At 41.8% G+C, this 24,918-nt stretch overlaps 3 protein-coding genes and 1 long non-coding RNA gene across 5 annotated transcripts; 3 read left to right on the plus strand and 1 right to left on the minus strand.

Annotated features, from left to right (window-relative positions):
- The first annotated feature begins 36 nt into the window (after positions 1–36).
- GPN3 (GPN-loop GTPase 3) lies at positions 37–4,598 on the plus strand. 2 transcript variants are annotated; one of them, XM_076353220.1, is made up of 8 exons: positions 37–143; positions 235–343; positions 431–598; positions 1,040–1,164; positions 1,856–1,971; positions 2,656–2,752; positions 3,313–3,441; positions 4,191–4,598. In XM_076353220.1, exons 1-8 carry the CDS (start codon positions 96–98, stop codon positions 4,251–4,253), a joined length of 855 nt encoding a protein of 284 aa, XP_076209335.1. In that variant the 5' UTR covers positions 37–95; the 3' UTR covers positions 4,254–4,598. The 2 variants fall into 2 exon arrangements, with proteins under 2 accessions (XP_076209335.1, XP_076209337.1); XM_076353222.1 differs by having other exon boundaries at positions 49–103.
- An 823-nt stretch (positions 4,599–5,421) lies between these two features.
- On the minus strand, positions 5,422–7,087 carry LOC143167611 (uncharacterized). The gene is made up of 3 exons (XR_012996568.1): positions 7,002–7,087; positions 5,952–6,027; positions 5,422–5,840 (listed from the first exon to the last, which is right to left on the minus strand). It is a non-coding gene; the product is annotated as an uncharacterized LOC143167611 (long non-coding RNA).
- Positions 7,088–7,150: 63 nt separating this feature from the next.
- Positions 7,151–12,308, plus strand: ARPC3 (actin related protein 2/3 complex subunit 3). Its single transcript, XM_076353223.1, has 7 exons — positions 7,151–7,229; positions 8,331–8,430; positions 9,499–9,575; positions 9,860–9,928; positions 10,213–10,339; positions 10,868–10,962; positions 11,789–12,308. The coding sequence occupies exons 1-7, from the start codon at positions 7,224–7,226 to the stop codon at positions 11,849–11,851; spliced, it is 537 nt and encodes a 178-aa protein (XP_076209338.1). The 5' UTR covers positions 7,151–7,223; the 3' UTR covers positions 11,852–12,308.
- A 1,159-nt stretch (positions 12,309–13,467) lies between these two features.
- On the plus strand, positions 13,468–22,875 carry ANAPC7 (anaphase promoting complex subunit 7). The gene is made up of 11 exons (XM_076352891.1): positions 13,468–13,644; positions 14,588–14,774; positions 15,165–15,284; positions 17,113–17,224; positions 17,475–17,628; positions 17,733–17,875; positions 18,146–18,263; positions 18,713–18,909; positions 19,620–19,844; positions 20,277–20,427; positions 21,308–22,875. The coding sequence occupies exons 1-11, from the start codon at positions 13,544–13,546 to the stop codon at positions 21,495–21,497; spliced, it is 1,698 nt and encodes a 565-aa protein (XP_076209006.1). The 5' UTR covers positions 13,468–13,543; the 3' UTR covers positions 21,498–22,875.
- The last annotated feature ends 2,043 nt before the right edge of the window (positions 22,876–24,918 follow it).

A 24,918-nucleotide genomic window follows, 5' to 3' on the forward strand; every position in this document is an offset into this window, starting at 1 on the left:
GGCTACCCGGGACACGTGACCAGGGGAGCTACGGGGCGGTGGAGCGGCCAGTCACCGCCGCTTCGCCGTTGCGCGGAGGCCGCCGGTCTGCCGCCATGCCCCGGTACGCGCAGCTGGTGATGGGCCCGGCGGGCAGCGGGAAGGTGAGGCGGGGGGGGGGGGGGGGCGGGCGGCGGTGGTGGTGGTGGTGGTGGTGGTGGTGGCGGTCCGTGACGGCGTGCGTGTGCCTTGCAGAGCACGTACTGCTCCACCATGGTGCAGCACTGCGAGGCGCTGGGCCGCGCCGTGCAGGTGGTCAACCTGGACCCGGCCGCGGAGCTCTTCAGCTACCCCGTCATGGCAGGTGAGCGCCGGGAGGCCGCGCACGGTGACCGCTGGGCGCCGCCGTAAGCAAACGAGCTAAAGCCGCCTCGTGTGCCTGCTGTTCCAGACATCCGTGAGCTAATAGAAGTGGACGACGTCATGGAAGATGAATCCCTGAGGTTTGGTCCCAACGGCGGCTTGGTGTTTTGCATGGAATACTTTGCCAATAACTTCAACTGGCTAGAGGAGAGCCTTGGGCACGTGGAGGACGACTACGTGTTGTTTGACTGCCCAGGTAAACAAACGCCATTGCTTTGGTATCGCTCTTCATATGCAATATAAAATTTGCAGTACTTTCTTTGTTGGTTGTAATCATTCACGCTTTTTTTTTTTGCATTATCGACAGTTGTCAGAGTCACTTTCAGACGTTTCAGAAGTGAACTTGGTCCCAGCCTAACCTGGGTGACTGCACTGACTTTTAATAGCATCATATGGTGTGGGAATGCCATGGCAACTGCTAACTAACACTAATTGGCGGTCAAGGGAGGAAAAAACCCTTCTATTTCTTTTCCGCTTCTCCAGTACAAGTTCGTTCTAATACAGTCAGAGTTTGAAAAGAAAGATGATGCTTTATCAGCTTTTATTCATATTAAGTGCAATGCCCATATTTATATAACTGATAACTCTTCCTGTTAGCTTCACATTTCTGCATCCTAACATCCTAAGTGTGCCCTAGGTCAGATCGAACTCTACACACATCTGCCAGTGATGAAACAGCTGGTGGAGCAGCTTCAGCAGTGGGAATTCCGTGTCTGTGGAGTTTTTCTTGTGGATTCTCAGTTTATGGTGGAATCTTTTAAGGTATCCATTTGAAATCTGTTGTAAAAGTTCGTATCAACAAAGAACAAGAAGTCTGAGCAATTTAGGGAGCTGGGTTTGTTTAGCCCAGAGGAAGGAATGCTAAGCTGGGGGAGATCCGATTGGTGTCTTCAGCTGCCGCAGACACAGGTTGCAGCAAAGAAAATTCCAGTTGGATGTAAAGAAAACCGGCACTGCGAGAGTGGTCAGGCTGGAACAGGGGCACAGAGGGATTGTGTAACGTACGTTCACGGAGTTACTCAAAACTTGACCGGGCAAAACCCCTGAGCAACCTGATCTGACTTTGAAGCTGGCTCTGCTTTGAGCAGTTGTATGAACCAGATAACCTTTAAAAGTCTCTTCCACCCTAAATTCCTCAGTGATCCTATGAGAGCTTGCTCAGATCTGGAGAGCGAGCAGGCCACTTTCCCCGTCTAGCAGTAAGAATCCTGAGATGGGCTTTGAGTTTTGAAATGGCCTTTTCAATGGCAGATCCAGAGTTGAGGCTCTGGAAATAAGATGGCAGATGGGAAGCTCAGCACCTCCCTTTTCCAACAGAGATAAGGACTCCCCACTTGGCCTCATGTCCATGTTTCATATATTCATTAGCTAGATTTGGTCTGTGGTAGAGCGTCCTGCATGTTTGTATTGTGTTTTTCTGTACTTAACTACATCATTTTTCATATTCCTTAAGTTTATCTCTGGAATTCTGGCAGCACTCAGTGCAATGATATCTTTAGAGATTCCACAGATTAACATCATGACCAAAATGGATTTGCTGAGCAAGAAAGCCAAGAAGGAAATAGAAAAGTAAGTTCCAACAAATTACTTAGTCTGTAGTGTAATATCTTGAGGTAAACTTCACTCAAAATTCAGTCTAATGTTTCCCACAATTAAAACATACTCTTTTCGAATGGGAGAAGATGCATTTGTTTTATATCGAACATAGTCTTTAAATGTCTGGATAGGATGCTTACAATTTAGTCGGAGTCAAAAGGCTAGCTCCATGTTTGTACAGATCTCTGGATTTTTCTGTAAGTAATTATCTTGAATAAGTTATGTCATTCTGAATGACATTCCAGGGTACTGTGCCCACCAGGGTACTGCACTTCAAAACCTAAACCAGAGGTGATCCTATCAGTTTTCTGGTACTGAACATACTGAATTACTTCTGTGTTACTTTTACATTTGTGCTAAAATTACAAAATTAAAGTTTTTCCCTGCGGTCTTCCTCAAAGCTTTCTTGAGTATACAAGTATATTAGCAAAAAACCCCCCAAAAACACTTCAGTTGTTTCTGCTAGCAATCGTAATCTGAGATGTTCAAATACTTAAAAAAAATATTTTTAAACATTTTAAGTTCTCTTGATATGAAGCTAGTTCATTCAGATCACAGAACAATGGGTGGTTTTGGTCGCTATGTAAAAGCACAATGACTCATTTGCTTTCTGGCCAAGGATTCTTTCAGTGTTAACGATGACTTTGTTTCTCCCAGGTACTTAGATCCAGATATGTATTCTATGATTGAAGACTCTACAAATATATTGAAAAGCAAAATGTTTAAAAAACTGACTAAATCTATATGTGGATTGGTAGGTATATTGCTTTATAACTGGTACCCTTAAATTCAGTCCTGTATTTATAAACCACACTGTTTGGTTGCTGACTTCATTGCTGTTATAGATACTGTATGTACTATAATAATTCTCCCCGCCTCGCCTCGAGACTACGTATTTACCTACCAGACTTATTAACAAAGCCGGGATCTAAAAGATTCTCAGGCACTCGAGCATTTTACTTTTTGCCTATTTTTAACTCGGTTTTTGATTTTTTTCAGATTAGCATAAGATTCTTGAGTGTGTGTGTGTGTGTGTATGTACACCCATTTGGATTGTAACAAATACATTTTCTGTGAACCCTGTTCTATTAGCGATTTTGGAAAACGGCTTTTTCTACTGTGTAGAACTTAGGACTGATAGCCAGGTGTTCTGAGTGGGGAATTGCCATTGGTTTGCAGCGTGGCTTTAAATGGTATTTTAGCAGTCCAGACAAGGAAGACCTAAGTGTGGTTTGAGGAAGTGGCTCAGAGTGCTGTGATTGAGAACTAACTTACTGCATTTTCTTACCAACATCCTTTGAATCCTTCCTCTAGATTGATGACTATGGTATGGTTCGATTTCTACCTTTTGATCGCTCCGATGAGGAAAGCATAAACATTGTTCTGCAGCACATAGACTTTACCATTCAGTATGGAGAAGATCTTGAATTTAAAGAACCAAAGGTAAGGTACTTCTGATGATAAAATGAAAAATTAAAAAGGATCCATAATATAAGTTGTAATATAAATATGTTCTTTGCCTTGCTAATAAATTACTGTCATAGTACGGTTCAAAATAAGCCATGTTTAGTCTTTCAGTGACAATGCTTATATCGTCTTCATTTACAATTACAAAAGTGAAATTCTTTAATACCATCTTGCATATGCAGACTGATCAAATGGTTGTGTTTAGAAGTAATGCTTTGGTTTCCAAAAATAACGGAATTTTAAACTTCAAAGGTCAGAAAGGACCATTAAGATCACTAAGATTTCTTCCTACATGACTGTTCAAACTCCCCTGATAATTCCTGTGTTGAACCCATGTGTTGTATATGAGATATAGATTAGGAGTAAATTCTGTCATGTAAAATACATGATAAAAGACTGCTGTGTTAAAATCTGTTCCAAGCCCCATCTGGTTTTATTACTCAGCTCATAAATCCTAAGGAACAAGTCCAGTGCTTTTATTCCATTTTTTAATTCAGTTTTGTACTCGTAAGTATGCAGAATACCTGGATCTAGATTTTGACCTATATAATTTCGATAGCTCTAGAAACAAATTGCTTTTCAGAAAGTTTTGCTACATGTTTTATGGAACCATATTAGACATTGTTCCTGTTGTGGTTTCTAAAATAAAACGTCACAGAACAGACAATGTACAACAGCCACTAGGGAAATGTCAGGTTTTACCTTTTTTGTTTTCTTTTTGGCAGGAATGCGAAGAAGATAAATCTCCTCTTGTGGATGAGTACTTTCAAGATCATGTGGATGAGTAAAAAATGGATGTTCAAAAATGGGAGGAAAATACCTTGCTTGTGTTAAAAAATAAAAAATGAAAAAAAAAAATCCACCCCTACACAAACATACTTGATGTTTTATCTGTAAGATAACTAATATTTATAGTGAAGAGTGAGGTATATGGCCTCTTAACTATTTTAATAAACAATTTTTATTCTTATGCGTGTGTGTTATAAAATACATAGGCTAGCGTTAGTACATATAAAAGTTCCCCACATAGATGGATCTCATTTAAGCATAGGCACGCTTGGAAAAAATCTAATCATCTGCAAAAGAGGCAAAGCTGAATATGAATATGTTGTAATAAATATTAATCTCCAGTACTGAGTAGTTAGTTTCATTATTAGATGAGATAAAGAATTGTTCTAAAGGGTGAAAATTGTACTTCATGAACTGAACCTGAATTAGGCGAAGAGATGACTGGCAACTTCAAAGGGACATGAAGTCAGTGGGTGGTCTCCCACCCTTCTCAGAGAACGAGTGTTTTACATTCACTTTGGAAGAGCTGAGATTTTAAGCCTTCTTAAGGCTGGTTTTTGTACAATTTGCACATGGCTTTAAGTGGTTTATACATCGATAACATCTTAAGCACAGCACAACACTTAAAATCAGCTTAAACAGAACTCGGGGATGGTCTTGTGCAACCGCATTAGAAACTTGTTAGTTAATGAAGAATTCAGCAACAAATAAGTAAGCTTTTTTTCCCCTGAATAAAGAACTCGTACACCTACTATGGACATACATTACCTCTATAGTACAATGTGTGGTGCTTTCAGAGAAGCAAAACTTTAGCACATTATCTCCAAAGAACATACTCACCTAAGTAACTAAATACATGTAAAAATGGTCTTAGGAATTTTTCAGGCAAGTAGCATCAATTCTGGAATTGGATGTAGCTGTTAACACACAGTTCTATCAGATAATAATTCAAGACCTATAGGAAAATGTACTGCTGAATTTACCCCTCACCGTTTGTAGTTCTTTTATATAGACAGACTGTTCCTGGGGCATCTTGAGTGTTTCAAAACATGTTTTATTGCTTCTAAAATCTATTAGTCCAATTTATTAGCTACATTCAGCTGAATTTCAGGATGTGTTTTTCTGCTGCTTATGTCCAAGTACATACTAACCTTTCCTTTTCCTTAACCCTATGGAACGAGATTTACTCATGGAGTCCTTGAATTAAAATATTTTCCAAAAAGGGCCTCACGGTTGTGAAATGCTTAACATCAGTGAATGCTTATATGTAGGCATATCATCTGTCTATATGTAGTTCATGTATTAGAAATTAACCCCATCCTCACAAAATATGAGCAGCCAAGTATTTCAGTAGAATGAGAACAATTGATGTCATTTTGTAGGAGCAGCTTGGTTAGCAAATGTCTGAGTGCAAGGATACCCCGTAATGGAAACCAAATCAGGGATTGAATACTTGGCGGCAACTGCACTTACCTAAACCTGGGGCGTGATAGCAGCCTGGCGCGGAGTTTAGTTTTGTAGTTTCTTGCTTCTAGTCCGGAAGGTGTCATTTTTTTCTTATTCATCAGTAGGGTTGTTCTTCCTGTCTGTTTAAATAAATGGTTAAATGTTCATACTGTTGATACGGTGCTTATTTTTGAAGTAAGGATCTGCTTTTTCCAAAGCAGAGCCAGAACAGGGAGAGGGGTTCAACAGACCAGCAAATCCTGCGCGTCTAGAGGAAAAGGGCTCCCCAGAATCCGTATGTGGAGGTCAGGGAGGATCGCATGGGATCTTTTAAATGGGAACAAAGAAAAAGCGGGAAATAAGATGTCACCTAAGAGCTATTAAAATGTTTTTTCAAAGCCAGGTTTCCAAAAATTGCCAGCCTTACGACCTCTACAACAAGTCTCATGATACTCAGCATTTCTAAAACCTTACTCCCAGCTCCAGACACTTAGTGAATGCTGAGACTTCAGTTTCAAGATAGTCATTGTGGTCACCAGGAAGAGATGAAAAAAAATCAGCTCTTCAGAGCTTTAAAACATGGGGCCAAAAGCCCTGAATATATTTGTTTTTTAATAGTTATGGTGTAGGTTAACCTCATGATGAGGCAAATCTTTATGCTCACACGGAGCTAATCACATCACAGCGGGATCCGATCTGGCTGAATTAAACCATCCAACACTGGGAAAACTTTGGTGGCTTAACTCACCTCCAGACTGGCACATCCTCGGGACAAGTCACGCTCACGGACTGTCGACAGGAGAAACCCCAGCCCTGCAGTTAGATTACTTTGACTCGCCTTCCAACTCTCCCCATTTTTTTCTCCCTGACTCAACGCCATTTACCACGGGACAAATTCAGCACGCTGGGTCACACAGAAGGTTATGGCTTGATAGTAACAGGAGCGTGCAGCTTCAAATATTGGGTCCCTCCAAACACAACATGTTTGGACCCGTTCTGTCCTTCCTTACACCCAGCGCCCCGTCCAGCCGGCTGCGCTTTGCACGTCGGGTCAGAGCAAGCGATGCCCAGGAGCGCCGCAAACGTGCGGGAGGGAAAACCGGCTGCGAGCCAAGCGTCCCCACCTGCGCCCTTGTCAAGCGCTGACCCTCGCCGGGGACAGGAGCTTGCCTCTGCCAGCGAGGAAGCAAGATGGCAGGGTGGCTGGAAAAGAGAAGGGTTGCACGGAGGGACCGAGGAGGGGTTACTTGGCAGTGCCGGCCACAGCAAAGGCGGGGAGGGGGAAGCGAACAAGTCCCCACCTGAGCGTGCTTTCAAAGCACCTTCTCCGTGCTGGCGGTGCTCTCGCAGGAGCGGTGCCTCTCGGGGCGGTGCACGCCGCAGGCCTCCGCTCCGGCTTCCCCTCCTCGCACCGCCTCTGCTGCCTCATTTCCTGCAGCGCAGGCAGAGGAGGAAGGTTTGCTGCGAGCTTCTCTCTGCTCCCCTCCTGCCCGGCCCCGCCGAATTCCGTCCTGCCCTTCGAGATGCCGGTGAGGGGGGGCTTCGCACCCGGCGCTTGGCCGGCCCCTGATGGCGGGGAGAGAGGGCGGGAGGGCTGGGGGGGGGCTGAGGGGGGCAGGCCGGGGAGGGCGGGTGTGACCCTGGCCTGGGGGAAAGGGGCTCCGCTGCCGGGGTCTGGCCACGGGCAGCTGCAGTGGGGGAGAAAAGGGGCCGCAGCTGCGGGGAGCCTTGCTGAGAGCAGGGAATTGCTGTTTATGGGAGGCTGCTGCAAGGCCAGCGCCTTCCTCTTCCTCCTCCTCCTGCCAGGGATCCACCCGCAGCCGGGGGGGGGGTGGCAGCCCCCGGCTCCAGCGAGGGAGAGTGTGGTACAAAGCTGTGCTTTGCTCTGGTTTTGTTCACACCACCTCCCTCAGGTTGAAATAAACTGCTTTTCTGCTAGGGGATGCTTACCCCCACCAGTTGCATCCCCCTCTCCCCCCGCAAAACCTCAGCTGTGAGGAGGTGAAGGCTTCCCGGTGGCCTGGCACAGCGTGGTGGGAATGTTTGGAAAGTGCCTAAAACTAAAGTCATCAGTTGTTAAAAATCAGTTTCCCAGGAAGAATCTGTCATACGCAGAAAGGTTTGGGGTTTTTAACTTAGACCAGTTTTAGAGTGCACAGAAAGGTCTTTTTTTTGAGTGTGTGAGTATGTGTTAAGCCTGGCTTTATTTATTATTACCTAATATGATTAGCTAGACATGGAAATAAAATACAATCTTTTTTTAATGACCAACTAACTTTCAATTGGCTGTGCAATACCCCATACTTGGGTAGGAGAGCAGGGCTGTCACCCCCTGGCGCTGCGCAGAATGGGGTTAGGCAGCCTGGGGAAGAAGCAACACATGCAGACCAGCCATACCAAATTTTACCCTGTCTCCCGCCACTGCGACCGTAGATGATGCCGGTGATGATGCTTTCATGGCCTTCACCAGAATGGCGCTGAGATCTGGGCCTAATTAGAAAATAGTGATTGTTTGTGCAATGAACTAGACTCTGACTCCTCTTTGATGAAGACACGGGGAACACGTGATCGGACACGGAAATGTCTATTTTCAGTAGCATTAATAACCAGCCTTCCCACTCCATCTGTAGGCTTACCACTCAACCTTAATGGACTCCGATACCAAGCTAATTGGGAACATGGCGCTGTTACCCATCAGAAGCCAGTTCAAAGGCCCAGCGCCTCGGGAAAGTAAGTTTATAATAATCTCTGAAAACCTGCCTGCGTATAGCTTATAATCATCTCACGGTTTGCTCCAAGCCTAGCAAGAGTGACGAGAGGAGTCGCAGGTTGGAAATGGAGTGCTTTGCAGTTTGCAGAGGAGGAAAAAAGTTTCCAAATATTTAAGTTGTGCAAATCATAGAAAATAATTATGCACAGAAAAATATGCACCGTGCTTAAATCAGTTGTTTCAGTAATTAAAGCTGACGGTTACTATTCTCGTGTGTCTCACTGTGCTCTTCAGTAGGTTTTGAGGAGGACGTGGTGGTGCGAACCCTCTGCTGTCAGAGGAAGTGGAGGTTTAGCTGCAGAGAACTTGGGCTTTGGGGCTGTGGCTGAAGACACTGGGCTGCTCTGAAGGACGAGGAGTAGGACAGGCTAGGGTAGGGGGCTTCAAAAATTGAACTGAAGTTGCGGGCATCCCAAGAGGCTCCACAGGCAGCCTGGTACGCATTCCCCTTCGGCATGTGAAGTAACACTTCCCAGCCATGATATCCCCCAGTAGTGTGGCGGTTCAGTTTGAGAAAGGAAATATAAAGGAAATGTTTCTGGATTTAAGCAGTCTCGGACAGTAGCAAAAGCAGATGAAAGTCACAGGTAAGCTTGCCACTATGTGTTCTGCTCCCCCCCACTTTTTTTGAAGAGGATAATGAAATTTGTGTGTGATTGTGGTGTTATGCTTTCTCCAAAAACATTTTTGTGTCCTGAGAAGACTTTTACGCTGTTAAAACTCAACTGGTAGGAAAGCGGGGAACTGCTGAATTGCTGCTGTTTGTGAAGTGAGAAATCATAGGGGGAGGAGAAGACGGGGGTTAAAGCTCCTGCTAAGAGTAGGAAGCTTAAATATTATGGTCTGAGCTCACCAGTGTTTCACACGGCAATGACTGTTTTCTGTTATATAGTGCTGTCTTCTGCTTTTTTTAAATAGCAAGGTTTTGCCTTTGCAATAATCCTTATTTATGTATTTCAGTGAGTAAAAGTTATGAGCAAATGTAGTATAATGGTGCACTGTTTAATTCTGTATTTCTTTTTTGTTAGCTAAGGACACAGATATTATAGATGAAGCCATCTACTACTTCAAAGCTAATGTTTTCTTCAAAAATTATGAAATTAAGGTAATTTTTTCAGATACTGTGCATATAGTAGTTCTTCGGAGGATTGGTGCTGTGAATATAAATTTACGTTCAATGAGATAATTCCATTAGATAACAAAAACTCCCCCTTCCTCCCACTTAATTTTTAATGTTGGGTAAATGTCATGAATTGCAAGTCCCTTTCTCATGGGGAAATTGTAGGCCAAAATGGCTTGAACTCATTCCTGTTTCAAACTTTTATCAGTTCCATAAAGTCTCCCTTAATCTAAGAGTGGCTGGGCTCTGTGCTTGCTCTTGTTTTGCAGAACGAGGCTGACAGAACGCTGATCTATGTAACCCTCTACATTTCTGAGTGCTTGAAAAAGCTGCAAAAGGTAAGAAAAGTGAATTTCTGTGCAGGAGGGAAACTGAGTCTGTTCTGGGGATTGTACTTGGGAAGGGGTTTGCTGATATTCTCCTCCTAGTAGCACAAATAATCCTGTTCACCCCAGTGCCAGTTGTCAGAGCTACAGATATTCTAAGGCCGTGGATCTCCAAAGAGGCGTGTTGCTGTTCTTGCTGAGTTTTTATGTGTTAGAGATTGATAAAATATTTGGGTCTAACGCTCCATCAGCTTGTGTTTATAACTATTAATCCATTGTTTGCCTGGTTCTTCCAGTGTAACTCCAAAGGCCAAGGAGAGAAAGAAATGTACACGCTAGGAATCACTAACTTCCCAATCCCCGGGGAGCCTGGCTTTCCGCTTAATGCCATTTACGCCAAACCTGCCAACAAGCAGGAGGAAGGTAAGGCTAATCCAGGACCTCTGAAGGCTTCCTTGGGCTCATACTTTACCAGCTGCATTTTTTGTGACTGCAACTAGAAAAATTACCTTTAAAACTGAATCTTCGAAATCTGCAGTTCTGTCTTCTGAGGGCAGCAGAAGCTGGATTTTCTGACCTCGGGGGCCCAGTGACTCCCCTGGATTAATAGGAGTCTGAATCTGCCTTTTGCATCAACATAATCACTAGCTAAACCCTGTAATGGTGCCCAAGCCAAGTGCTGCACTGGCAGAACAGGAAGCCCACAATAATGAGTAAAGGTAAATGAGAGAAGAAAACAAGTTTGGATCATCCTTTTTACTGGTACAAGTATCATAAAAATCCCAGCTATGGCTGTAAATTGAGCAAACCAACTCAGCCGGCCGATGAGTACCTGCAGATGTGAAAACTCACTTTCTGCTTTAAGCAGTGATCTCTGATGCTTCCCTGTTAAATTCAGTGTGGCTTGGTGCTGCCTCAGTTTACACTGTCTTTTCCTGTGCTGTGTTTCAGAGGTGATGAGGGCCTACCTGCAGCAGCTGAGGCAAGAAACTGGTCTTCGCCTTTGTGAAAAAGTATTTGATCCTCAAAGTGACAAGCCTAGTAAGGTAAGAGTTTAGTGCGATCATCACAGATTTAATGAGAGGCTTAGTGTGTTTTTTCAGAAATGTGTGGAGAGAAAGAAGCGAGATGATGGTGTGAGGGATCAGATGGGGGTAACTTTGGCACAAGCTTCCCTGGTTTTACAAGGCTAGTGAGATAGGAGGCTGCAAGTTATCAATAAATTTAATCTGTAATGTGGTAAGACAGCGAATGCCAATTTGGGTTACTTTAAAAAGCAGGGCAGTAATAAGAGGTGTCTGGTTCAACTCTTCAAAGTATTGCACATCTGCTGTTGGCTAGGTTTTCAAATGGAAATTCACAGGCACGAGAGATGCTGTTTATCTTCCCAGGCGGTTCTGATTTGATAGCTTCTTTGAAGTAGGCCATTTTGCCTCATATCCAGATTAAAAAAAAATAGCTAATCAATGCATTAATTACCTCCTGACTGTTCATATGTTTCATGTGCAAATGTGACTGCATTTAATACTGAAATTACTTAGGCTAATTCAGTTTCAAAGTCATAGCTTTCTGATGCATCCCTTGTTTATAATTATATTGGAATAAATATATTGGAACAAACAGTAAAAAAAAATAGAAATAATAGAAAGTAAAATGTCCCACTTTAATTCAGAGTCCTGTATTATAAACTCATTGGGTCCATTCCTGTCCTCCCGTTTTCAATTCCAGTAGAAACCAGTGTAGAAAACTGTGTGCAAAACTGGAGCCTTAACGTTTGTTATTTGTCAGAGGTTGAATACTTGGAAGTCATTGTTTTGTTTATCGCATGGAAACCACTTTGCATATTTTCTGACTTTGTACTTCCTTCTGCAGTGGTGGATCTGCTTTGTGAAGAGACAGTTCATGAACAAGAGTCTGTCAGGCCCTGGGCAGTGAAGAGGCAAAGTAGCAACAACATTAAACATTTCCACAGCAAGTTGTATAAAGTATTTTGCCTTTGCTTTGGATACATTTTGTACCAAGGAGGAATTAAGTGCTTATGAAGAAAAAAAACCAAAAAACAAACCCACAAAACAGTCAATGAGGGATAGAGGGAGGGAGAGCAAAAAAATTTGTGTAAGCAAATACTATTAAGCTGGTGCTTAATAAGTGATTTCTAACATGCTGTTTCAGATGCAAGCTGCTTTATTATCAGTGGCTACAGCTAGCATTTAAAACAGGGCTTGTATTTAAGAGAAGAAATGGGCTTGCCTGTGGGGCAGGGGGAGCTGTGTAATTGTTCTACTGGCTAGAGTCTCAGTATCGTATGTCCACGGAAAAACGTACCTCTCGCGCTGTGTCGTCAAGTGCAGTGATTTTTACCTTGTTTTCAATAAACTTAGCTTGTAATTAACGTGCTAACTGCTTTATGTCTTATGGATAGCCTTCAAAGAAATCAGAGGGGGGGTTTTTTTGTGAAAAGACCATCATTGGTTACCACCACGTAACAGTTATCAGTAGGAAGTGAATCATTCCCACTGAAAACGGGATTAATACAGGGGCTGTAGTTTGCGGCAATGTACCTGGTTATTTAGCAGGTCTGCCTTCGCAGAGCAGTGCTCCATTGTACCAAAATGCCTTCAAAGGGTAACGCAGACAGATGACGCAGCTCAGTGTGAGGCTGCCTTCGTGATGGCAGATTCAAACACAACCATCACACCGTACTGGCAACAATTGTGACTCTTTTGATCAGTCAGATGGCTTCTTGAAGAGCGGCAAATCCAAGGTTGGTTTATTCCGAGTTGTCTCTTTCGTTTGTGGCAATACCTTGTTTCGCTGTCGCCATGCCGCACCAACACGCTTTTTGTGTTACTTGATCTGAGGTCCAGTGCCGGTGACGTTTTGCCGCTTGGCATGTTTGTCTGTTGAGAGGCGCGTCCCTCTCCAGACAGCAGCGATGGCGTGTTCAAACTGAAAGCTCCCACTGGTTTGGTTTGCAGTACTAGTGATAGGAGGATAGCCCTGTTTTGCACTCTTTTTGTAATAAAGGGCGGGGGGAGAAGTTTATTATTCAGCTCTCCTTTCAGTCAATGCCTTGTAGTTAACGGTGGCCCCAGTGAGGCGTTTCCCCTGGTTGTGGCCCAGAAGAAATCTAGGTTTTGAAGGGCCTTTCTCCTCAGTTACTTATTTTTACAGGCAGGAGCTTCGTTATCCCCGAGACCTCTGTCGCATTTAGCTGCCGCAACCAGCAGGTAATATTCTCAGAAGAAAGAGGGGCAGACACAGGGGGTGCGTCTCTTCCATAAAACGACGCCGGGCCGAGGAGGGACTCCTCCGGCCCTGTGTTAAAAGCTATCGCTTCCCTCACGCCGCCCTGCTCCGCCCGCGGTGAGCAACAGCCGTCCCGGCCCCGCCACTGCGCAGGCGCGGGGCTTCCGGGGGCCTGGCGCGGCGCGCCCAGCCCCGGGCTGCCCTCCCGCACGCCTGTCGGGCCCCGCGTCCGCCGTGAAGGCAGTGTGGCGGGCGCTTGCAGGCGGCGGCGCGCGAGGCCCCCTCGGTGGCGCCATTTTGGAGTGCCGGCGGGCGGCGGCGGCGTTGCCTTACTCTTAGCCGTGAGTCGCTCCCGCTCCGCGCCTTTCCGCCGCCAGCATGAGTGTGGTGGAGCACGTACGAGAGATGGCGTCCGCCGGGCTCCACTCTAACGTGCGGCTCCTCAGCGGGCTTCTCCTCACGATGAGCGGCAATAACCCGTGAGTGGCCCTCCCGCGAGAGGGCGCGCCGGGTGGCTGCGGGCTGAAGGGACCGGTGGTGCTGAGGGAGAGGCCGCGGGGGGGACACACCTCGCAGGGTGGCGGGGGGAGTCCTACGAGCAGGGAAGGAGGCAGGCTCGCTTTTAGAGCTGTCCCTCCCGCCGGGCTCTGTGGTGCGGGCGCCGTGCTCCTGTCCCCGGCCCTGCAGGGGATGAAGCCCGGCTCTGTCTGCGCGCCTCTCAGTCCGGGGTTCAGCATGAGCAGCGCAGCCTGTACCCTTTGGGGTACGCGGTACAACATGGGCGTTCTGGTAGAGGTGGAGCGATTTTCTCCTTCCAGGGGTGCGCTGTGTAGGTCGTGGCTCTTCCATGACTCAAGTGATTCCCTTTATTTTTCAGGACTTCCCTGGAAGGTATCATTTTACATTTTGGATGGGTTTTGAGGTACTAATTGAAGCCAAAATCCCATTCTGAAACCCTAACTCTTCAACACTTCTGGGAACATACTGGAAGTGTTATAAAAGGGGTTTGTAAAACGTAGGAACGTGTGGATTAGGACCAGGATAGCTGTACAAGGAGCTGGGCTGCCTTGTAGGCTTGAGGCCATTCAAACAAGATGTGCTTTAGTGGACGTTGACAACAGGTGGTTTGTTACGGGGAGAATGGGGGCTGCTCCATTATGGAAAGCAGTGACCAAGCTAAAGAAAAGCTGTTGTTACTGATGAGGTGTGGGGAGTGGCTATTACATTTGTTTGTATACAGACAAAAGAAATTGAGAGATAATCCCTTTGTGAGGGGGTAGTGGCCCTTCCAATGTAGTAAAGAAGCAGCAGCAGTTGGAAGTTGAAGCCAGACAAACCAAAGCTACAAATACTTTGGATCTGTAAGGTTTTCGTTCTTATGCAGTTAGGTGATCTCGGCCTTTCTGTTTGCATTTCTTCTAGGGAACTGTTTTCACCATCTCAGAAATATCAGCTCCTTGTATATCATGCAGACTCTCTCTTCCATGATAAAGAATATAGAAATGCTGTAAGTAAGTACACGATGGCCTTGCAACAGAAAAAAGCATTAAGTAAAACTTCAAAAGTGAGACCTTCTACTGGGAATGCCGCATCAACTCCCCAAAGCCAGGTATGTAAAAATTGACTAATGTGCTGCATAAAATGATCATATTCCCCCTTACAATTAATATTTCTGACTCAATATTACAGCATTAGATTGTGGATTTACCATGTCAAATAAACCTGATGTTTAAGGCTAACTTGTTTTGAAAATATCAGTGTGGCGTTTTCTAATACAAAACGTAATATGGTCTCGAACATGAGATTTTTTTTTTTGTATGTGTAGTTTATGCTTTTCATTTGAAGACAGGAGCCATATGAGCTAGCAGTAGGTTGCATTGTTAACTTTGTTGCACTAGATTTTTTTCAACATAGCGTAAGCATTTAATGAGGAAACCTTACTCAGTTTTTTTACTTGACTAAAACAGCATCGTACTTTAAAGTTTGCTTTTTATTTCAGTGTTTACCATCTGAAATTGAAGTGAAATATAAAATGGCTGAATGTTATACAATGCTGAAGCAAGATAAAGATGCCATTGCTATTCTGGATGGGATTCCTTCCAGACAGAGGACCCCAAAGGTTAGTTCTGGCAGACTTCTGTCACAAGTCCTTGGTCAGCATATCTTGAATCTATAGGCCAGTATCTGGTCAAAAAAGAATGTAGCCTATAGGTATAATGTCCTTGTGTCTTGGTATTTGCTTTTGTATTAGTTAAATGTTGTTTGGAAACACTTCCTAGTGTTTACATTAGCTTAGTTTATTTGGCCTCTTTTCTTTAAAATCAGTCAAATTTTGTATTCCTTCTGTTAGAAAGAATTAAAAAAAAGTGGAAAGAGTTAAATGTTTGTGTGCATCTTTCTTAATTTGTGTGAACTACCTGGTTAACCCTTTAGTACTGCACATGGCAGGTACAGAATTGTGCTTGTGTACAAGGATGAAGAAACAATATTTTTTAAAATTCTAAAAGTTTGTAAAGCATTTGTATATCTATACATAAGGCTTGGAATCTGTATCATCCATTCGATAGTTCTTCGCATGTTGTCATGAATAGTTTTCATAGGGCAAAGAATAATGGATGATCTCAACAAAAGCAATGTGGATCACATCTACCAGAAGAAAAATTTATGCGATTGCAAACAGCTGAGTTACTGCAAGTTAGTAAGCAATTACCAGATACCTGACTGAATAATTTTCTGCAGTTCTGAGTCAAACATGTAAATGTAAGAGCCAAAGCAGTTGTTTAAATTAAGGTACTTTGCCTGGCTATAACCACAAAATGGAGTCGTAGTCTCCATGTAAGAGCTATGTATCACTGGACAGGAGAGGCACGCTGTCACCTGCTAGAGCTGAAGGAGAGACTTGTAGCCTAATTGTCTCACAAGGTTGACTGTTCTGAGGTGTTTTCACTATTATCAGTCAACATAACTTGCTAAATTGTGATTGCTCAAACTGAGCAAGTGTTTGAATATATTCCTGAACCCAGAATGCATATGGAATGGCGCTTCATGTCTTACTGTATAGCTTGAGCAGTGCAAGATGCTTGAAAGGCTGAAGACTTTGGCAAGTAGAAGGAATGCCAGTGCTCCCATCTTTTAAAACCTCTTCATCCTTTTTAATAACAGTTTAGATAATGTTAAATATTTAGATCCCATTGTGGTCTGCAGTGCCAAATATGTTGAGTCTTTGCTTGCTGGCTCTGTTATGTCAAAAGGGCTTAAAAGACTAACGTATCAGGTCAATCAACTATGTTTCATGTTAACAGTATTCCCGTATTGTGCTAACAGTGTACGTGGCTTAGACTCTAGTAACGTCTAAGTGTTCTGTTTAAAGACCAACTTACAGAACAGAAAAAGAAGAAAAGATTGAGAAAAGCAAACTTTTTACCTATACACACTAGTAAAATAAAGTATCGTAGCAGAAACCAGCTACTTGTGTTGTGTAGAGCTCAAATCATTTCTGTTCTTTTATCAATCGTGACTTCATTCAGAAGCTAAATGGAAACTTTCTCTGCCTTCCTAAGCTAATTCTCTCAAAGACTTCCATTGATATGGAGAGATCAACTGAAAGAAGGCTAATGTAATGGATATACAGGTCCTTCTTGGCATCATATATAAACGCTTGCCCATCTTTTGACTTCTTATGTGCAAAACACTGAGATTTCAAGATGCACAATGCAAATACAAAAGAAGGTAAATTTTATCTTTGGACTCGGAAAGAAACAACAATTTTAATTTTATACTGTATGGTAGGTTATAGTGTTCTCAGAAGAAGAGCAGGTAATTTTGTCTTCTGCCCAGAACCAGGAGGGAGGGAGGCAGGCATGCTTGAAGACAAAGTTGTGACCTTTTCTTAGCGAGGCTTTCTCCTTTCTCATACTTGACTCTACCAACATTTCTGTTGCTTGTAGATCAATATGATGTTGGCAAATTTATACAAGAAAGCAGGTCAAGAACGCTCATCTGTTACGAGCTACAAAGAAGTACTAAGGCAGTGCCCTTTAGCACTTGATGCCATACTAGGTAGGTGTCTGCACATTGTTAGTATTTCAGTATTAAACTGTATTATAATTTGAACTATGCTTGGGACTAGGTAACTGTCTTGCATTTGCATGTAATATGTAATGCCTACACTGTGCAAAGCACAAAAAGCATTGTAACAAGCTGCTTGTTTATGCTTGTCAAGGGATGGAGTTTCTGGTCTTCAGACAATTAATTTGTATTAAAAGCAGTTTATGGTGGCTGAAATTGATGTATATACCATTCTGAACAGGCTTGCTCTCGCTGTCAGTGAAAGGTGCGGAAGTGGCCTCTATGACAATCAACGTAATTCAGAGTATTCCTAACTTGGATTGGCTTTCAGTGTGGATCAAGGCATATGCTTTTGTGCATACTGGAGATAACACAAGAGCGATAAATACCATTTGGTAAGAGTTCAAAGAGCATGATGTAATGAAATAATATATTTATATATAATTATCTTTAAAATGGCATTATATAAATAACAGGCTTTTTTTTTTTTCTCTTAAAGCTCTTTAGAGAAAAAGTCATTGCTGAGGGATAATGTAGATTTACTGGGGAGCTTAGCAGACCTGTATTTCAGAGCCGGAGATAATAAAAACTCTATTCTAAAATTTGAACAAGCACAAATGCTGGATCCTTACTTAATAAAAGGTGAGTAAATCCTAAAAGAAAGTTTACCTAGTGTAATGATCTGATGAGGGACATTGGAGTAGCAGCTACATGCAATCAAGCATGCGGTGGTGTATTGCATATTGTTGTACCTGGATTTCAATTCAGAATTTACATTCAGAAGCTGTGTGTCTTGAACCGTTGCTGGTAGTTGCACAGTTTAAAGTAGGTGTTTGTTTTCGTTTTTGTTTTTTCTTGTTGTGAATGAACTTTCCATTTCTTGATGATTGATCTTCAAACGTTTCACTTCAGGAATGGATGTATATGGTTATTTATTGGCACGCGAAGGTCGACTAGAGGATGTGGAGAACTTGGGCTGCCGTCTCTTCAATATTTCTGATCAACATGCGGAACCCTGGGTGGTATCTGGGTAAGTTTTCTTTCCTTTCTTACCTCCACTCTATTTGCTGCATGCAGTGGATTACAGTTGATACAGTGGATTCAGCGTTTTTGTTCAGAAGGTGCTTTTCTATCCTATCTATTCTGGTTTTAGGGTAACTTAAATTAGCTATTCATAAATACCTATTTTGGTTGTTTTCTGTATGTTTAAACCTATTGAGAGTTACCACACCTGTGCAATAACAACGATACATTAAATAGCTGTAACAGTTAATATTGATACTGCTTTTTTTAAACTCCTGAAGAGTTGTTTTTTTTTCCTGAACACATATTCTTAACTTCAAATGCAAGAAGTTCAACAGTTGCCTGTAACTTCTTTTTTTCTTTCTTTTTTTTTCCTTCTTTCTGCTTTTAAACCTTATGAATGTACACAGGCACCACAGGCAGTACATGTTTACAATCCCTCTTGTCTTTCCATAGGTGTCATAGTTTCTACAGTAAACGATACTCCCGTGCCTTATACTTAGGAGCCAAAGCTATCCAGCTTAATAGTAACAGTGTTCAAGCTCTCCTGCTGAAAGGAGCTGCTCTTAGGAATATGGGCCGAGTACAAGAAGCAATTATACACTTCCGTGAAGCAATACGTCTTGCACCTTGCAGGCTGGATTGCTATGAAGGTGAGTGAAGTGAAGCTACTCACATATACAGTATTAGTTTGGTGTGAAAGGTGGTGTCATGATGATGACTAGGCAAGGGAATAGACAGGAGTTCTTTTCTCCTGCTGACTTTCTAGTAAGTAAATTATTATTACCCGAAAACCTAGAAGGCTCTGGTAGAAGAGGTCAGATGAGGGATACTAAAGAATGTATGTATTTATAAGAATTATTTTCAAACAGGGCTTTTTTTTGTTTTTTGTTTTGTTTAATCTGGATATAAACAGACTTGGGTGTTCTGAGCAGATCACTTTTGGATGATGACGTTAACTGTATGGTTAGTTCCACTGGGAGCTTCGTTTTGTCATACTTTTGTCATATTTATTTAAATCTTGTTGATCTCAACAGCAGCTTCGAGTACATAGTGAGTTGTGAAGAGACCCGGTGAAGCATTAATATCTCAGTACTGGAATTGGACAAAAATCTTAGATTAGGTGTACTTAGTCTTAGGCTTTTTTAGTACCGGCCCATAAATAAAAGTGATGAAGTCAATTATCTGTAGAATGGATATGTTAAAATGTATAGAGTCACTTTCTCAATTGCAATTTGCATTTGCTTATTGGAGTGTCAGTTGTTCGGTGTCTGAGTTGCTACTAAGTGCAAATAATTGAGGAGGGGTGAGTGTCTGTAATGCTAACTCAAAAACTGAAATGTTTTCCTTTTTATATCATCAGGTCTCATCGAATGTTACCTAGCATCCAACAGTATCCGTGAAGCTATGGTTATGGCAAATAACGTGTATAAAACTCTGGGAGCAAATGCACAGACGCTCACTCTGTTAGCAACAGTCTGTCTCGAAGACCCAGTCACGCAGGAAAAAGCAAAAACATTATTGGACAAAGCGCTAACGCAAAGACCTGATTACATTAAAGCTGTGGTAAAGAAAGCAGAACTTCTTAGTAAGTTCCTTTTTTTTTTTCCCCCATGTCAATTTATTTAAAGCATACTGTTTTACATGGAAGAGTGTTCTGCAGCCTCATCAATGTGAAGAATGCAACAGTGATGTTACAGCCCAGGGATTTATCAGTTCTATCCTGAAGGAAAAATCCCAGGAATTAATTGCATCTAGCAACTGATATTACACCAGCACTTAAAACAATTGCAAACAAAATGTTTTGACTTCAAAGTATATGTACTCGTGAGCGTAGCAGTTACTGCAACAAAAAGCCATTTTTTAGAGTTAATCTTGCAAAAAGTGTATCGCTATATCCCCCATGCTGACAGTTCTGAAGGGAGAAAGTCTTGTGTTGTGATGACTCTTTGTGTACACGCTGACTTTTTATAGATTTATCTAAACTATTAATTAAAACTGTAGTTTTGCATATAAACAGGTAGAGAACAAAAGTATGAAGATGGAATTGCTTTGCTGAGGAATGCACTGGCTAACCAGAGTGACTGTGTTCTGCACCGAATACTGGGAGACTTTCTTGTAGCTGTCAATGAATATCAGGAAGCAATGGACCAGTACAGTATTGCCCTAAGGTAAAGCAGAGACTCTGAGATCGCAGTGTATTTATAAGAACCAATAATCAACTTGACTAAGTAAAAAGTTGAGCCACTAATTGATTAGGACGTGCATTAGAGGTAGCTTTATATCATTCTCTCTTAAAACAACAGAAACATACAAATGATGTCCTGTTAATGAATTAGTTGGTCATAAGGCTTTGAACTGAGAAGTGCAAAATTTAGGGACTGCTTTAATGCTAAACATGTCACTAGGCATGCGATTCCTTGACTAACGAAAGGATTAAGGCATGGATTTATTTATAGTTATTAATCATTATATAGTCAGGCACCTTAAGATCCGTTCCTTTAGACTAGAAGGTGCTATATAAAAATGAACTATTAAGTATATTTAAATAGTGTGATTCAATTTAACATAACCTAATTGTTATTTTAGGGCGTTACCATGTTAAATGTTACCATGTTTTGATTTGAACAAGTTACATTTACCTTAAATCTAGCACATTATGTCCACTATAAACTTATATAGCTTAAATGGATCGGCTTTTTTTTGCTTGCACGTAATATATTTAGTCATAGTCATTTATATTTTTACTGCTTTCATGTTACTTTATAATTAGTATTGTCTGGAAGAGTTGACTCAGTTTTCTGAAAGAGTGTGATGTTTAGATAAGCGCATTCTTGGGGATCAAAAATTGTTTTATATAAAGATTTAATACTCGGGGTCAGCCTGAGGTGAAGTTGCATCGTCTACTGAATTGTACCTCTTGATGATGTTAAACAGGAAGTGCAGACAACAAGATGAGATTTTTTTTTTGTTTTTTCTTTACAATAACGTCACAAATATAAGGGGGAAAAAAGTTTTAGGACAATACTTTCTTTTTCTTACTTTCCTCAGTTTGGATCCAAATGATCAGAAGTCGCTAGAAGGAATGCAGAAAATGGAAAAAGAGGAAAGTCCAACAGATGCGACCCAGGAAGAAGATGTGGATGATATGGAGGGAAGTGGAGAAGAGGGGGACTTGGAAGGCAGTGACAGTGAAGCAGCTCAGTGGGCAGATCAAGAGCAGTGGTTTGGCATGCAGTAACGGCCTCTCATCCTGCTGCTTGTTTTGGCACTTGAACATACCACTAGGGCCATTCTTTGAAGAACATAAACTATGATTTCTGCAGTAACAAAGGACTTTTTTCTCTTTTTTTTTTTTTTTTTTTAAATAAATAGACTCTGAAACCATTTAATAGTTCTGTGCATCTCAATGCCATGAAGATTCTTGGTGCTTCTTATTTATTAAGTGTAAGGGACTAACTGCATTGGAGGTTATTTGCAACTTTCATTTCAAAAAATTCCTGCTAAAACTAAAAGCATTAGAATCTGAAGTGTGTAATAAGCCTGTTGTTTATGATGAAGACAATGTCTGAATTCTGTCCTGGGCTAAGTGTGCTTGATCGATCTGTAAATACAGTGGTGTGTACTCCTTTGTGGAAAAGGTCTTACTCTTGTTTGTATGCTACCATTTGGGCTCAGGCTCCTGTTGAAGCCTGGAGGAGTTGCTTGGGTGTGGCTGAAAGCAGCACTTTGCTCTTGCTGTATTTGTTGAATTAATTTGTCTTTTTATATAAGGTATTACATGTGCTGTAAAGGAGAAGTTTGGTAGGCTTGGCAACTTTGACTTACAGGACACTTCTGTAGCTGACTGATTTCTATGTGTACAGAATTGAGCCACTGTTGGAGAATTACAGTCACTTCCTCAATCCTTACTAAACCCTGTAATCACTTAAAGTCTGTACATGAGCATTTATTTTTAAACGCAGTTTAGTTTTATTTCAGTATGTTACTAAAAGGTTTTACAGCGGTGACTCAAAGCACTTCACATTCTATATACAGCACTGACATTTAAAATGATATAAAAAGAATTCATGCGTCTTCACTTGCATTGCTGTAGAAATGTTAAATTATGCAAATACACATATTGTCTTGTTTTTGCCATGTTTATATACATGTTTGTGTCAGGTAATGTTTGAATTCGTGTGTTTTCCCTCACCTTTTGAAGCAAAGTTGCATTGCTTCACGTACAAATTCTCAACATCAGCGTTTCAAGGGTGAGCTGCTTTGTGTAATCTAGAAACCATTTCAGTTCTGTGGGCTTGATGTGTGGGAGGAGGAATTACTTCTTGCTCTTATTTTTCTTACGGTTCCGATTTCCTTACTCTTTACTAAAACACGCATTTTTATCTTTATATTGGCAATTTGATTCCTTTTGTATTTATTCTGTTACCACAGGTATGCTGGAGCACGCAGACTTTTTTTACAAAGCTAAAATATAGTTTTGAGTATCAGAGAAAAAATGGGTACTTGAAACAAATACATGATATGGAAAAAAAGCTTCCCCCGAGCTGCAGATGTATAATCAGATAAAGGTAAAATATCTCTCCCTCTGATGTGCACTATATCAATTAGAAAAATGCACAACAAAAAGAACAGGCAGATTACTGCTATTATAGTCTATTTTGGAAATATTTCAGTATGTCACATCTTACAAAGGAGGAGTCTAATAGTTTACCCATGTAAAAAAAGAAAACAGCTGGGTATCTGTTCTCTCTGGAATTTTGTGGGCTTTAGACTTTCCAAAATATCAAACTGAATTATGGTTATTTGGAGACTACATGGGAAGAACAGAAAAGCGTGTGCTGCTGTCTTGGTGATTGAATTGGCGTAAGCTGTTCCTGCTCTTTCGTTAAACAAATACACCAAATGGCTGTATTTCAGTTAGAGCAAACATTTTGTTAATTGCATTCTGGTGGATGAGAGGCCTGATCCTTTTCTTCTTTTGTGAAAAATCTGTTTATACCATTGCTATGTGATGCAGTGAACAGATTCCAGCTCATCGTGTGTCTTTCATAACGGAAAGAAATATACATGCACAAGCGAATTCAAAGCATCTCTTTTTTTAAAAAGGAAACCTGCTTCGTTTTCTCCTCGCCCTCGAGCATTCATCAGACTGTATTCTGCATCTGAAAGTTGGGTAGCTTCATTAGCTTTCTACTTGTATTCCAGACCTCTGTTGTGGATGAAAGAATGGAGTTCTTGATGTTATTAAACTAAAGAAAGGACGCATTTAATTTTGATGAGAGAGGTATGAGACATATATTTTGCAAGCTGCTCAGCCATTTTATTCTAATGATTCCTTTAAATAGGTCGTTAATCGCAGATGGAAACCACTGGCCTTACGCATTTCTCTGAAATGTTTACATAGAACAGGAAATCAGAGAACCACAGTCTTACTAAAACCATTCTGTAATATGTTTGTAGATAATCTGATAATCTCTCCTTTTAGAACAGACGGGAAACTAAAACTGCTTCAAGATGAGTGTGCTGTAAAAACATCAGCGTGCTTATGTGCAGCTTTAGCAAACAGGTCCAGGTACACCTAGGAACACCCTTAAGATAGCTGTCAAAATAGAGTTGCATCCTCGCTGCTTTGTTTTTCTGAGAACTTGGCTCCTTACTGAACGTGAAAAGTTCAGTCAGACCCTGCAAACAATACCTGTAAGTACCCGATGTACTGGGGTTATGTAGCTTGTGTGTAGTCTTTGCTAATAGTTGAACAGTAAGTGAATAAGGAACTTTAAGATGCCATACACGTCGAGTGCGTTTGAGATTATATAGATAGATAGTTAGCACAAGCTTCAGAATTCTAGAGGGATTCTTCTTGCCTATTAATGAGCCTTCATTAGCGCTCTAATTTTAGAATGTGATCTCTGGTTTTGCAGAGATCTTGTACTCTCAAATTCGGTTACCGGTATTCTGGTTCAGGAACAATTAGCCCATAATAAGCAGCTGACCTCATTCCGTCCCTTAATCATGTGCTGTGCACCCGAGAAGAAAAGATCATAAAGCCAAAACCCGAAGTTCAGACTGTGTCGAATCCGTGATGGAAGCTCCCCAGAGTGAAGTGATTTGTAGGTGAGGCAAAAAGGCCGTTGCCGTCCAGTTGTATTGTACAGCACTGGCGCATCTGCAAGTGCTAGTCTCCAGGGCTGGGTAAGGATGGAGTGCCAGGGTTTGCTTGAAATACTTGACTTTATATCACAGATGTCATTAGTAAGTTTTAAATTTTCCCTACTTTGCGATGGGAAAGACGGAAGCGATGCAAAGGGACAGAATTTCTTCAAACCTTACAGAGACTTGGGTAAGGGCTAAAAGTCTTATTTACCAGAGTCTAAAAGCAGCGCACATTCGTGATGTGGCTAGGGATTATCTAAATAATGCATGGTCCCTAGCAAGAGATTTGCCCGTGCTTTATTCTGTAGTGTGCTGATAACACCTGAAATACTGGCGGTATTTCTAATTCTGATTTCCGTATCTTGGGAATCCAAGAATTGTGAAGCAGAGATAATAGAAGGAACTGAGGACTGCTGGCCAATATAAATGTTTTCTGTCTAATTGAGGTGCTTCTTCCTTTTCTGTTACTGCTGATGGTAGAGGGATTCCTGATTAACTAGGACTTT

Source organism: Aptenodytes patagonicus, chromosome 15, assembly GCF_965638725.1.
Source record: "Aptenodytes patagonicus chromosome 15, bAptPat1.pri.cur, whole genome shotgun sequence".
Classification (NCBI taxonomy): Eukaryota; Metazoa; Chordata; class Aves; order Sphenisciformes; family Spheniscidae; genus Aptenodytes; species Aptenodytes patagonicus.